The 13,915-nt window shown below is 33.3% G+C and overlaps 1 protein-coding gene across 1 annotated transcript; it reads right to left on the bottom strand.

The window, feature by feature from the left end:
- Nucleotides 1–8,339: 8,339 nt before the first annotated feature.
- On the bottom strand, nucleotides 8,340–8,738 carry LOC115717920 (uncharacterized). The gene has a single exon (XM_030646887.1). The coding sequence runs from the start codon at nucleotides 8,736–8,738 to the stop codon at nucleotides 8,340–8,342; it is 399 nt and encodes a 132-aa protein (XP_030502747.1).
- Nucleotides 8,739–13,915: the final 5,177 nt, after the last annotated feature.

Genomic DNA, 13,915 nt, shown 5'->3' with positions numbered 1-13,915 from the left:
AATTTCGAAAATTGATTAATAAAATAAAGAAAAATATATTTTACTTCATTTATTTTAATTAATCATTAAATGAAAAAATCATTGATTTAAGTTGGTCCAAAATTAAAATAAATAATTTACAACTTTAATCTATTTTTCAAATAAAATTCGAAATTCCAGCATTTAAGAAATGCAATTTCGAAATTTGATTAATAAAATAAAAAAAAATATATTTTGAAAATTATTTAAATTTAGTTGAAAAAATAAATTTCAACTAAAAATAATTTTCTATTTAATTAAGTGTCATGAAAAAGAAATATTTAAGTATCATGATGAAAATCAACTTAGATATTTAATTTTCAAATTAATTAAATGTATTAAATTCAAGAAATAAATAATTAAGTGTAGAGAAGGCTTAATTATTAATCTCTAGTTTAATACTAGGAGAAATATACTTAAAATAAATTGTACCAAAATTAATTATATAAATAATTAATTTCACAATGTATAATATTTTCCTATTTAATATTAGAAATAAGAAGTAGTCTAGAAATAATTATCTAGAAAATATCTTATTTGACTAAGTATCTTTTCCACAAAATTTGAAAAAATATCTGATTTAAGTTGTATTAGAAAAAATCTAGAACTTAAATATTTTCAAATTTAAATTTAATTAAATATCAAAAATTAAGTTGTAACCACTTAATTCAAAAATATTTCATTTTAAGTTAATATTCGAAAAGATATTAACTCAAAAAAAAATATCTAAAGAATCTTAATAACCAATGCCTAAAATTCCTCAACTTTATTTTGAAATTTTAAATCCAAAAGATATTCAGATTTAAGTTGGTTAGTTGTAGATAACTAAATATCAACTTAAATAGGAATATTTAATGAAAAATTTAAATTAGGCTCCAGAAAGAATCTAGATGGTTATAATTCTATATTTAATTAAATACAAGAAAATACATATAGTTTAGCTTAGAATAAAAAATTCTTTAAACTATAATTTTCTTAAATTAATTTCAAAATAAATGAAATTAATTATGTTGCTAATCAAATTTATTAGGTTAAACTAGTTTAATTAACCTAGTACAGTTATTCAAATCAGGCAAATGAGCCTTCACAATTGGGGTGGTTCATGTGAGGGGGTGCTGGGTTCAGTATGTCGTACCCACTTCTATGGCTCCCAACTCTCACACAAGGCCCAAAAGAGAGGAATTTAACCTTAAAATGAACAACTGTTATTAATTGAATAGACCCAAAAACTAAATGGGCCTAAATAAAATCTATCAAGAACTATGATAATTTATTTTAGCAACAACAACCTATATGCATCTATAATAAAATTAAACACGTAGGCTCACACAGGCACACTTTGGATGGGTCCTATCATGTTGCTAGGTCATACACAGATGAAAGAAGTTTGTAAATATACCTGTTATAAATTATTATCTTGACCAAGGGAGCCATTAGATCATTAGATCTGGCAAAAAGTAACCATGGCTATTTGCAATCAAGTAATAATAGGTTTTGAAAACTTACAAACAAGCTAAAACACATACTCCTGCAACAAGGTTAGTTGGATAGTTGGATGTAGGATTTATTTAATTTTAAATAAATAATTTCGAAAAAATTTAATTAATTAAAAAAAAAATTATTTTCAATAATTTAAAATAAAATAAAAGAAATTTCGAAAATTAAAAAAAATAAATGTAAAATTAAACCAACAATTTTGAAAAATTAGGTTTCAACCAACCTAAATATCATTTCAAAAATTTGTTAACTACTTTTAAAATTTAAATGTTATTTTATAAATAAAAATTAAATAAAAAATTAAAAAAGATAAATGAATATCTTTTTCAGATTTTTAATGTAATTTAAATAAATAAAATAACAAAATTTAAAAGTTAGCAAAATATCTTACATCTTTTTAAAATTACATGATTATAGTTATCTTATTTAAAATTTAAATAAGGTCAAATTATTTAAAAAAAAATTAATTTAAAAATTTAAAATCTGATCTTAAATTTAAAAATAAGATAATATATAATCAAATTTAAAAATAAAATAGATAATTAAGCAAAAAAGATAGATACTAACTATTTTAAATTCAAATTACACTAATATCTTGAATTAAATTTAAAAAATATTAAATTAATTCATAATGATAATTAGAATTGAATTAGGAATAGTAATAGTATAAATATAGAACTACACAAAAAATCGGAAGTTAATTCCATGAAAAAGCATGAAAAATCGAAGAAAAACGAAAAAATTGTGAGCTGTACGGACAGTTTTCGCGATCGCAGGAAAATTTCAACACAACTCCGATTTTTTCGAATCTTCGAAAAATCATAACTAATTCAAATTAAATCGAAATTGAGTTCTCTAAAAAAGTAACTTGCTTATTTTTTTCCATACTATCCAATAAAAATAATTTTAGAAACAGATATTCAATTATTTTTCACGAAAATTCACAAACACCAATCAATCATCAAATAACACTCAATACAACATGATACCATCCAAAAACAAACAAACAATCGTTTCAAAGTCCAAATTTCTTGCAAGTAAATCAATTATCATGGCTCTGATACCAGTTGTTGGAAGTTATTTTACCAGGATCTTAGATCTACTCACAAGTATGTTGATTAACACCCTAAATATGAACTTTCTAAAACGATGAAATAAACACATATAAAGTTTAGGAAACCTTACATTGGGTGCAGCGGAATATAATGACTCCTTCCGTTCAGATATCTAGCCCTTGATTCCTTTCTGTAGCAGAGCATTATCAATATCTGAACCTGGATCTCTTTCTCTGAATCTTTGATGCTGAAACCACCTTCTTGCTGAAAGTCTTTCTTCACGATCTTCCTCACTATGATTGAGGTATCACTTGCTGTGTGTGGGCACTACTCTCACACTAAGATTTTTGAAATTGAAGGAAGAAGAAAGAGAAAGTGGGTTCGGCCAAAGATAGGGAGAGAGAGAGGCTCAGTTTTTTTCTGAATTAGAAGTGTAGAAATTTAAGTGTAAATTTCCTGAAGCCTTCACTATCTATTTATAGTATTCCACTAGGGTTAGGTTTGAATTATTTGGCATTAAAATAATGAAAATATCAGTTTAAATTTCCTACAAAAGTGGCCGGCCCTATACTAGTGGATTTGGGCCTCACTTTTTACAATTTTGCAGTTTTACCTTTATGCATCTGATTTTCTCAAAAACGCCAATTTTCTAATTCAACCATTTAAATGCCAATTCTAAATATTTAATAACTATAAATAATTATTAATAATATTGTCATTTATCATATTTATTAATTGAACCATACAAAGTATCATAATTAACAAATATGCCCCTAAAACTCTTTCTTTACAATTTCGCCCTTACTTAGTGAAAAATTCACAAATAGACATAGTCTAATTTGAGAATTATAATTGATTAATAAAAACCAATTACATGAGTCTTACAAGCAATATTATCTCAACTAGTGCGGGGACCATGGGTCTATATAACCGAGCTTCCAATAAGTAGATCAAGAATTTATTACTAAAATTCACTAACTTATTAATGCTTCGTTGAATCCACGCATAGAACTTAGAATTGCACTCTCAGTATAATAGAATGCTCTATATGTTCCACCATATAGACGCATCATCAGTTATCCATTGTTATAATCCTAATTTGATCACTGATCCTCTATATGAATGATCTACACTGTAAAGGGATTAAATTACCGTTACACCTTACAATGTATTTATTCCTTAAAACACTTGACCCCGTATAAATGATATTTCAGCTTATGTGAAATGAGTACTCCACCATTTATGTTCGTTTGGTCAAGCTCTAAGGAGATCATCCTTTGCTTACTATTCGCCAGATAGAAGCTATAGATTCCATGTTTATGTTAGCGCTCCCACTCAATTGCACTACCGTGTTCCCAAAATGTACGTATCACCCTGACCTAAAAGTAGGCTTAACTAACAAATGAAAGAACACGAATAGCCTCTCGAGATCGAGCCTAATTATATCAGGATTAAGATCATTTGATCTAGGATCAACTAGGCGATATTGACTTGAATAGATATTACGGTAAGTTTAATAAATCTAAGTCAAAGTTCAATATCGGTCCCTTCCGATGCATACTCCATGCATCCAACCTGAGCTTTACTTTAACCAATGCTCTGGAAAGAACATAGCACTTCTCCAAATGCAAGTAAACTCTGTTGTAGATTATCATATCAGTAAAACCCTATGTCTGATAAATCTAGGAAACTTTATTCACATAGTCATGTTTACTTTCCAATGTGTTGACGGCACAATAAACAGGATCAAGTATGTGAAAAGGGTTTCAGATGAATTTATACATTATGTACATATAATCATGAAATAAATCATGTGAACCATGCAACATTAAATGTTATTTCTGATCTATATTAATAAGTAAATCTGATTATATTGAAATGAGTTTTATTTAGGGCATAAAACCCAATAAGTTGACCAATCTCTAGTTAGATTTTTGCCACTTTATTTCAACCACTTATTATTCTTTTCAATAATACCATATTTTCCAATTCAACCTTATAAATGCCAAAACTATTTATTTATTAATTATAATTAATTACTAAATAAAATTATCATTTATGTAATTTATTAATTAGACCATACAAAGTCTCTTAATTAACAAATTGACCCCAAAACCTCTTTTCATCACAATTAACCCCTTGCTTAGTGAAAATTCATAAATAAGACATAGTCTAATTTTAGAATTATAATTGATTAATTAAAATCAATTGATTGAATCTGCAAGCAGTATTATCTCAACTAGCGAGGGGACTATGGGCCTATATAACCCAGTTTTCAATAAGTAGATCAGAATTCACCAAGTAAATTCTCAACTTATTAATTTTGCCTTGCTCCACTATAGATTTAGAATTAAATACACTCTCAGTTATATAGAATGCTCTATATGTACCACGATATAGGTACATTATGATTATCCATTATTACAATCCTAATAGTCAAGGATCCTCTATAGATGATCTACACTGAACAAAGACAAATTTACCGTTCTACCCTTCAATGTATTTTATCCTTAAAACACTTAGCAACCTATAAATGATATTTTAGTAAACTAATATAATTACTGAAATGAGGCCTCAATCATTTATCTCTATTCAGCCAAGATCGAAGGAAATCATCGTTTCACTTCTAAAAACTTATAGAAGCTATAGATTCCATATCTATGTTTAGCGTTTCCACTCAATTGAACTACCATATTCCCAAGATGTAAGTATCCACCAGACCCAAAAGTTAGCTTCCACGAACAAGTCAAAGAACATAAATAATAAAACTAAGTTGAACCTAACCATATCAGGATTAAGATCCATAGACCTAAGATCAACCATTGATATTGACTTAGAAGGATATACCGGTAAGTTTATGATATCTTATATAAGATCAATATCGTTCCCTTCCAATGTATACTCCATACATCCAATACTGGTAAACTTTGCCAATGCCCTAGAAAGGACATAACACTTATCTAAGGTGTAAGTATACCTTATCGCTGATTATCATGTCGGTCTAAATCCAATGAACTGACAAATCATGGGAATTAAACTTTTGAACATATAATCATGATTATATTCCATTGTGCTGACGACACTATAATCATGAACAAATACAAATGTTCTGGACTTAATAGAATTTATACATTAAACATAATCATGAAATAAATCATGTGAACCATGCAACATAAAATGCGAAATATGTTCTTTATTAATTTGTAAATCTGATTATATGGAAATAGGTTTTATTTAGGGCACAAAACCCAACAGTAGATGGGGGGAGTGTTGAGGTTGTGGGCATCAACGTTGTGGGCGGACGTGAGTGTGGGTGTACATGGGTGTGGGCAGACGTGGGCACGAGGTTAAGCGTGCAGGGTAGTGTAACGTCCTAACTATTAGGCACATTACCCAAGATAATTTTGAAACCCCAATCCCCTAGATGGGAATACTAATAAAATAAGTGCAGAAATTAAACTTTAAATGAAAACGGAATGAGAATAAACTTGTAATAATTTTAACTTTACAACAAACAAAAGTTACATGTCTTGGGATCCAAAAAAATGATTTGCAAAATACTACAAGTCTGTTTCCAATACCCAACGTAAGCGGCAAAACAAAGTCACAAAAATCATCGCTGGTAGATCCCAACACGCTTCGTCTAGTGTGGCCTAAACATGTACATACACCGTCCAGCTCCTACACTCATGGCTGATCAGAGACAGATTTATCCTTTCCTGCACAGTAGAGCACCCGTGAGCCAAGCCGAACAAGACAGTACAATATATCAATAACTATAATTAACTCATCACATAGTAATAATGCCATTTAATATTTATCTGTATGACACAGACCTACGTGTTACAATCACACGCATATTTATGTCTATGTGGCATAGACCTACGCGTTACGCTCACACGTCTAAATACAATAAGGCCTTAGAATGGTTCATCTCGGTTCTAGTTACCAAGTCCAACCTGGTTATGCCTTGAACACATAACCCTAAATTTTAACATACTCATATAATTAACATGGCATAGAAAATACACATCATATATCACTAAGGTAATAACCCTAGGCTGTTAAACCGCTCATGCTAGGGTAATCACCCTATTCTCAGTTACCAATTGCTCATACATATCATTTCCAATACAAGCGCCACCGTGCAAATTCTACGTGCTAGCTACTTTCTTACGTGATGTCCCGCAATAGTAGAGATTCCAAATCCCACGGTGCTCCTCACCAAGTGCCGATAGTCCTAGTCACAAATTTTAGGATTCACACATATAGGGTTAATCCCTAACTCTACATTTATAAAATACATACTTGGCATAAAAAATAGATATTCACATAAAGCTCGGAAGGAGCTTTCCAACGGTACATACAACTCCCAATTCAAAGTCCGGTTTAAAAAATTATGAGTATTTGAAGTTTGTATTCGAATTAGCCCAAAAACAAGAGGGCGGGCCGTGAAGCTCCCCACATGGGGCTGCGACACCTGGAACCAAATCCCAAGCTCCCATAGAGAGGCGGGCCGCGGCGCCCAAAATCTAGGCCGTGGCCCCTAGGTTCATAACCCAGAAAATCCAAAAAACCAGCAATAAACCTCCATGTTTAAACACACCAAAACCAATCAAAAACTTAATTAAACTCTATAATCACAAAGTAGAGTTGCAAATAAATATTAGAGAGTTAAAATACATATTTCATGCATCAAATCTAACAATAAAACTCTCAAAACTCATATTAAAAAGCATAAAACCATCATTGTGCTAAATTCCAACCAATTCCACCTTCAAATATATTGACATGAGCAAGTCAAGAACTCATGTATTAGGCAATTAATTTCAGAGCCAATAAACAGAATATAAACACTACTAAAATTCCTAAAATTCTCTCTAATCTCAATCTAAAACAAAACCCAAAAAGCTCCAACACAAATCATGCTCACATCAACTAGAACAACTCAATTATCAACCACATGCATTTCAAGAGTATTCAAGACTCAAAACATAAAATTCAACATAGATTTCAGCTACAAATATCAAAGTTTCAGAGTTGATAAACTACCTCAAGCCTCAAGCAAGAATCAAGCACAAGCACACCAAAATCCAAACTTAACTTCAAGCAATTTCTCATCAAATCACAAAACTTGTGATAGGGTTAGAGGGAGAGGGAGGGGTCGGGTTGGAGGTTCTAGAAACCAGAAATAACTTTCATTTTTTTTTTTTTTTCAAATAATGCCTTTTGTTGAAAATAAATCCAAAAATACATATTTAGCAAATTGCCCCTTGGGCCATTTCTCACATACTCAAACATACAAGGGCATTTAAGTCATTCCACACATAACACATACTCAAATAATTTTCAGATTTCTCATATAAAAATAAAATGCCAATAATTCACTTCAAAATTGTATTTTGGGTCCGAACCCAATTTGGCCCAAAATACCCGGTTGTGACTATACCGCGCCAACTTGTCAGAATACACCTGAAAAAGAAAAACACATGCATACTATATAATAATATAGTTCCATAAGCACAAAAATAAATTAATTTTATTATTTTACCCTTCTCGGGTCATAATAACTAAATTGCCCCTAACTCATCAACGGGGTCTTAACATGTCATAAATCATATAAATTCACATATGTTAAATTATATAATAATATAATTCCACAATAATACTCAAATAACTAGTTAGAATTTTGCTAATCCATTTCGTAATCTTAGGTTTTTACAATTATCCCCTCCTAATAGAATTTCGTCCCGAAATTTACCTAAACAACTACCGATATTTCTGTTGCATATCTGTCTCGAGTTCCCAGGTTGCCTCTTCCACTTTACTGTTCCTCCATAATAGTTTTACCACTGCAATTGTCTTGTTTCTCAGGACTTTCTCCCTTCTATCAAGTACTTGCACCGGTTTTTCCTCATAAGACAAATTTGGCTGTAGTTCCAATGCTTCATAGCTCAGGATATGGGATGAATCTGAGACATACTTCTGAAGCATTGAAACATAGAACATATCATGTACAGCTGCCAGTGCTGGGGACATAGCCAACCTGTACGCTACTTGGCATATCCTCTCGAGGATTTTAAAAGGTCCAATGAACCTCGGGCAAAGATTTCCTTTCTTACCAAAGCGTTTAATGCCTTTCATTGGTGATATTCGGAGAAATACCATGTCCCTGATCTAAAAATTAATATCCTGACACTTTAGATCAGCATAACTCTTCTGTCTGCTTTGAGCCACGAGCATTCGCGCTCTGATTTTATCAACTAGCTCACTTCTTCTCCGAACAGCCTCGAGACCCAAGAACTTTCTTTCACCCACTTCATCCCAGTGAATAGGTGATCTACATTTTCTTCCATATAAAAGCTCATAAGGGAGCATCTCGATTGTTTCCTGATAGATGTTGTTGTACGAGAACTCGATCAGGGGAAGGTACTTTACCCATGATCCTTCAAAGCCAAGCACATATGCCTGTAGCATGTCTTCTAAGATCTGAATAGTCCTCTCGGATTGTCCATCCGTTTGAGGATTAAATGTTGTGCTAAACTTTAACTAAGTACTCATAGCTCGATGTAGACTCTCACAGAATCTTGATGTAAATTTTTGATCTCTATCCGAAACGATGGACTTTGGAACACCATGAAGATGAACAATTTCTCTAATATACAATTCAGCATACTGATTAATGGAGAAGTTCGTCCAAACGGGTAAGAAGTGCGCTGATTTTGTAAACCTGTCCACTATGATCCGTACAGAATCGTACTGTCCTGTGGTTCTAGGGAAACCTACCACGAAGTCCATACCAATATCTTCCCATTTCCACTCTGGAATGTTCAATGGCTGCAGCAGCCCTGCAGGCCTCTGATGTTCAGCCTTCACTTGCTGACACGTAAAACCCTTAGCAACATACTCAGAGATGTCTTTTTCATGCCCGGCCACTAGAACATGGCCTTGAGGTCTTGATACATCTTCGTTGACCCTGGATGAACTGAGTAAGGAGTCGTATGAGACTCATTCATAATCTCTCTTTTGATACCATCATCCATAGGCACACAAACACGATTCATAAATCGTAACATTCCTATTTCATCCACTATAAAGTCACCAGTCTTCCCAGCCAAAACCCTATCTCGGGATGTCACTAATTCTGGATCTTGCATTTGTGCTTCTCTAATTCGCTCTAAAGGAGTAGATTGCAAGGTAATATTAGCCAATTGCCCTACAACCAACTCGATTTTAGCTCGGGTCATCTCATTTGCCAACTGCTGGGAGATTTGTTTTATAGAATTTATCTGACTCTGCCCCTTTCTACTCAAGGCATTGGCAACAACGTTGGCTTTACCAGGGTGATAAAGGATCTCACAATCATAATCCTTCACCAACTCTAGCCAGCATCTTTGTCTCATGTTCAGGTCTCTCTGGGTGAAGAAGTATTTAAGACTTTTATGATCAGTGTATATCTCACATTTCTCACCATATAGGTAATGCCGTCAAATCTTTAACACAAATACCACTACCGTGAGTTCTAAGTCGTGAGTAGGGTACCTCTGCTTGTACTCCTTTAACTACCAAGAAGCATAGGCTATTACCTTTCTAGCTGTCATAAGAACACAGCCGAGACCTTGTCTCGAGGCATCACAATAAACAATAAAATTTTCCTTATCTGAAGAAAGAGTTAGCACTGGAGCGGTAATCAAACGCTGCTTTTCTTGGAATTAATTTTACCATGATCTTAGATCTACTCACAAGTATGTTATTTAACATCCTAAATATAAACTTTCTAAAACGATAATAAACACATGTAAAGTTAAGAAAACCTTACATTGGGTGCAGCAGAATAATATGTCTCCTTCCACTCAGATCTCAAACCCTTGTATCCTTTCTGTTGCAGAGTATTATCAAGATCTGAGTCCGAATGTCCTTCTCTTGGATTTGGATCCTTCACAATCTTCCAAACTATGATTGAGGTACTGTTTGCTGTGTGTGGGCACTACTCTTTCACTAGGGTCATACGAAATTGGAAGAGCAAGAGAAAAGAAAAGGGTTCGGCTATAGAGAGAAAAGGGAAGGCTCAAATTTCAGTTTCCTGATTGCTTAATTGCTTGATTTTGTGTGAGCCATCACTTTCTATTTATAGACAACTGCTAGGTTTAGGTTATTAATTAATTGGCATTAAAATAATGAAAACAATAATTAGATAATGCATGCACAAGTGGCCGACCTAGGGTGTTAATGGGCCTCACTTGGATTTTGCAGTTTTCACAATTTCTATTTCTACTTTCCCAAAAATGCCAACTTTTCAATTTTAACCATTTAAATGCCAAAACTAATTATTTAATAACTAAACTAGATTATTAAATAATATTGTCATTTAATATAATTATTAATTAGACATATAGAGTCTCTTAATTAATAAATAAACCTAGAATCTCTTCTCTTTACAATTTCACCCCTGCTTAGTGAAAAATTCACAAATTAGACATACTCTAACTTTTAGAATTATAATTGATTAATAATAAATCAATTATTGAGTCTTACAAGCAGTATGGTCTCAACTAGAATGGGGACCATGGATCTATATTACTGAGCTTCCAATAAGTCGAACCGAATTTACCAAGTAAATTCCCTAACTTATTAATTCCTTGTTGAATCCACTCTTAGAACTTGGAATTGCACTCCCAGACTTATATACAGCATTCTATATGTTGCACGATATAGATATGCTATCTCATTTAACCATCGTTATAATCTTAATGTGATCAAAGATCCTCTATATAGATGATTTACATCGAGATGGGATAAAATTTACCGTTTTCACCCCTCAATGTATTTGGCCCCTTAAAACACTTAGCTACCTGTAAATGATGTTTTAGTTATCTAAGATATAGTCACTGAAACAAGAGCTCATCCATTTACTTCTATTTAGCTAAGCTGGAAGGGAATCATCACTTGACTTCTATACACCTGTAGAAACTATAGATTCCATATTTATGTTCAGTGCTCCCACTCAGTTATACTATCATGTTCCCAAAATATACGTATCACCCTGACCCAAAAGTAGCCTTAACTAATAAATCAAAGAATATGAATAGCACTCCTGAGATTGAGCCTAAGCATATCAAAATTTAGATTCTTTTAATCTAAGATCAACTAGTGATATTGACTTGGAAAGATACAACGGTAAGTTTATAATATCTTGTCTAAGTTCAATATCGGTCCAATCCAATGTATACTCCATACATTCGAAACTAGTATACTTTACCAATGTCCTAGAAAGAACATAACACTTACTCCAAGTGTAAGTATACTTCATTGCTGATTATCACATCAATGTAAATCCAAAACACTGATGAAACATGGACTTAGTCTTTTGAATCATATAATCACAATCACATTCCACTGTGTTGACAATACCTTAATTATGAATAAATGTATAATTTGGACTTAACTGATTTTGTGTATATATTAAATATATATATTAAACCATAAACATGAAAAATACATGTTAACATAAATCACTTCAAATTTCTTAAATTGATAACTAATCAGATTGTAATGGGTTTTATTTAGGGCACAAAACCCAACAGCTTTAACTCCAGAAAACTTTTCTCACACCGATTAGTCCAAACAAACTTCAAGTTCTTTCGGGTTAGCTCCATTAAGGTTACATCAATCTTTGAGAAACCCTTGACAAACCGACGATAATACCCAGCTAAGCCTAGAAAGCTTCTAACTTCAGTGGCTGATTTTGGTATTGGCCAATCCCAAACAGCTTCAATCTTGGTCGGATCCACCATGATCCCATCTTTATCTACTATGTGCCCCAAGAAAGAGACAAGAGATAACCAAAATTCACAATTTTTGAAATTAGCATACAACTTGTGGTCTTGTAACCGTTGTAATACAAATCTAAGATGCAACTTGTGTTCCTCTTCTGATTCAGAATACACCAAGATGTCCTTGATAAACACGATCACACATCTACCTAGGTAATCCTTGAACACCCGATTCATAAGATTCATGAATGCTGCCAGGGCATTGGTGAGTCCAAAAGATATCACAAGGAATTCATAATGTCCATATCGAGTATGGAACGCAGTCTTCGAGATATCTTCCTCTTGAATTCTTAGCTGATGATAGCCTGAGCGAAGATCAATCTTGGAGAAGACCGTCTTCCCCTTCAGTTGATTAAAAAGATCATCAATTTGAGGTAAAGGATACCTGTTCTTGATGGTGAGCTTGTTCAACTCTCGGTAATCAATACACATTTCCAGAGACCCGTCTTTCTTCTTAAAAAACAATACTGGAGCACCCCAAGGTGAGTAGCTCGGTCTAATGAATCCCAAATTCCGTAACTCTTGCAATTGTACCTTTAATTCTTTCAATTCCACTGGAGCCATTTGATATGGTGCTTTTGATACTGGGTCCGATCCCAGGTAGGTGGCAATCTCGGTAAATCTTTTGGAAAAACATCAAGGAACTCGCACACCAATCTTGTATTCTCAGGTCCAGATGTCACAGATTGGCTGGTATCCACTGTTGTGACTATGAATCCCAAAAAACCACTACTCATCAGGTCCTTAGCTTTTAAAAGTGTTATTCTTGGTATGCGTGTCCCCTAGACTTTACCCATGAACACAGCTGGGTTAGCACTATCGGGCTCAAACACCACCATTTTCCGCTTGCAGTCGATCGTTGCCCCATACTTAGATACAAAATCCATTCCCAAGATTATATCAAAATCAAACAGTTGCAATTCTTTTGAGATTTGCGGTTAATTCAGAACCGCCAATCCAGAAAGACAAGGACTGAATCCACCTAGTGGATACTGTTAGGTTATAATTAGCCTATGTCTCGGGTCTTCAAAGTTAGCATTATGTCATCTATTGGTGTATTTTGGAGCAGTTTTACTCTTGATTTTCATTATTTCAGGTTCCCAGAGTGTTAAAGTTCAAATTCAGTCAAATGGCGAAAAACTGGGATAAATTGGAAAAAAATTGGAAAGTTCGTCTCCAGAAGCTACAGTAGTCGCGACTTCCATTGAGCCAGGTCGCGACCCTGGTCGCGATTTCGAGGTTTGGCAGAACCTTCGATTTTCGAGGTTTGCCTGTAGTCGCGACCAGCTTAAATGCTAGTCGCGACTAGGTACGGAAATCGCAGATTTGACCTAATTTTGATTTTTCTCTCCATTGGAGGCACACCACTCATCCCTATATAAGGAATACGACATTGAAGGTCAGAAGTAAGCAAAAACAGACCTAATAGTGGAGGCAAGTGGAGAGGAAGCTATCTTGAAGACCCGGAGCGATATCACCTTCTAGTTCTTTCTTTTACCCTTTTTAATTCTT

The sequence above is a fragment of the Cannabis sativa genome, chromosome 5, assembly GCF_029168945.1.
Source record: "Cannabis sativa cultivar Pink pepper isolate KNU-18-1 chromosome 5, ASM2916894v1, whole genome shotgun sequence".
In the NCBI taxonomy this organism is placed as follows: domain Eukaryota; kingdom Viridiplantae; phylum Streptophyta; class Magnoliopsida; order Rosales; family Cannabaceae; genus Cannabis; species Cannabis sativa.
The sequence above is the reverse complement of the archived record's forward strand: the minus strand, read 5'-3'. Positions and strand labels throughout refer to the sequence as shown.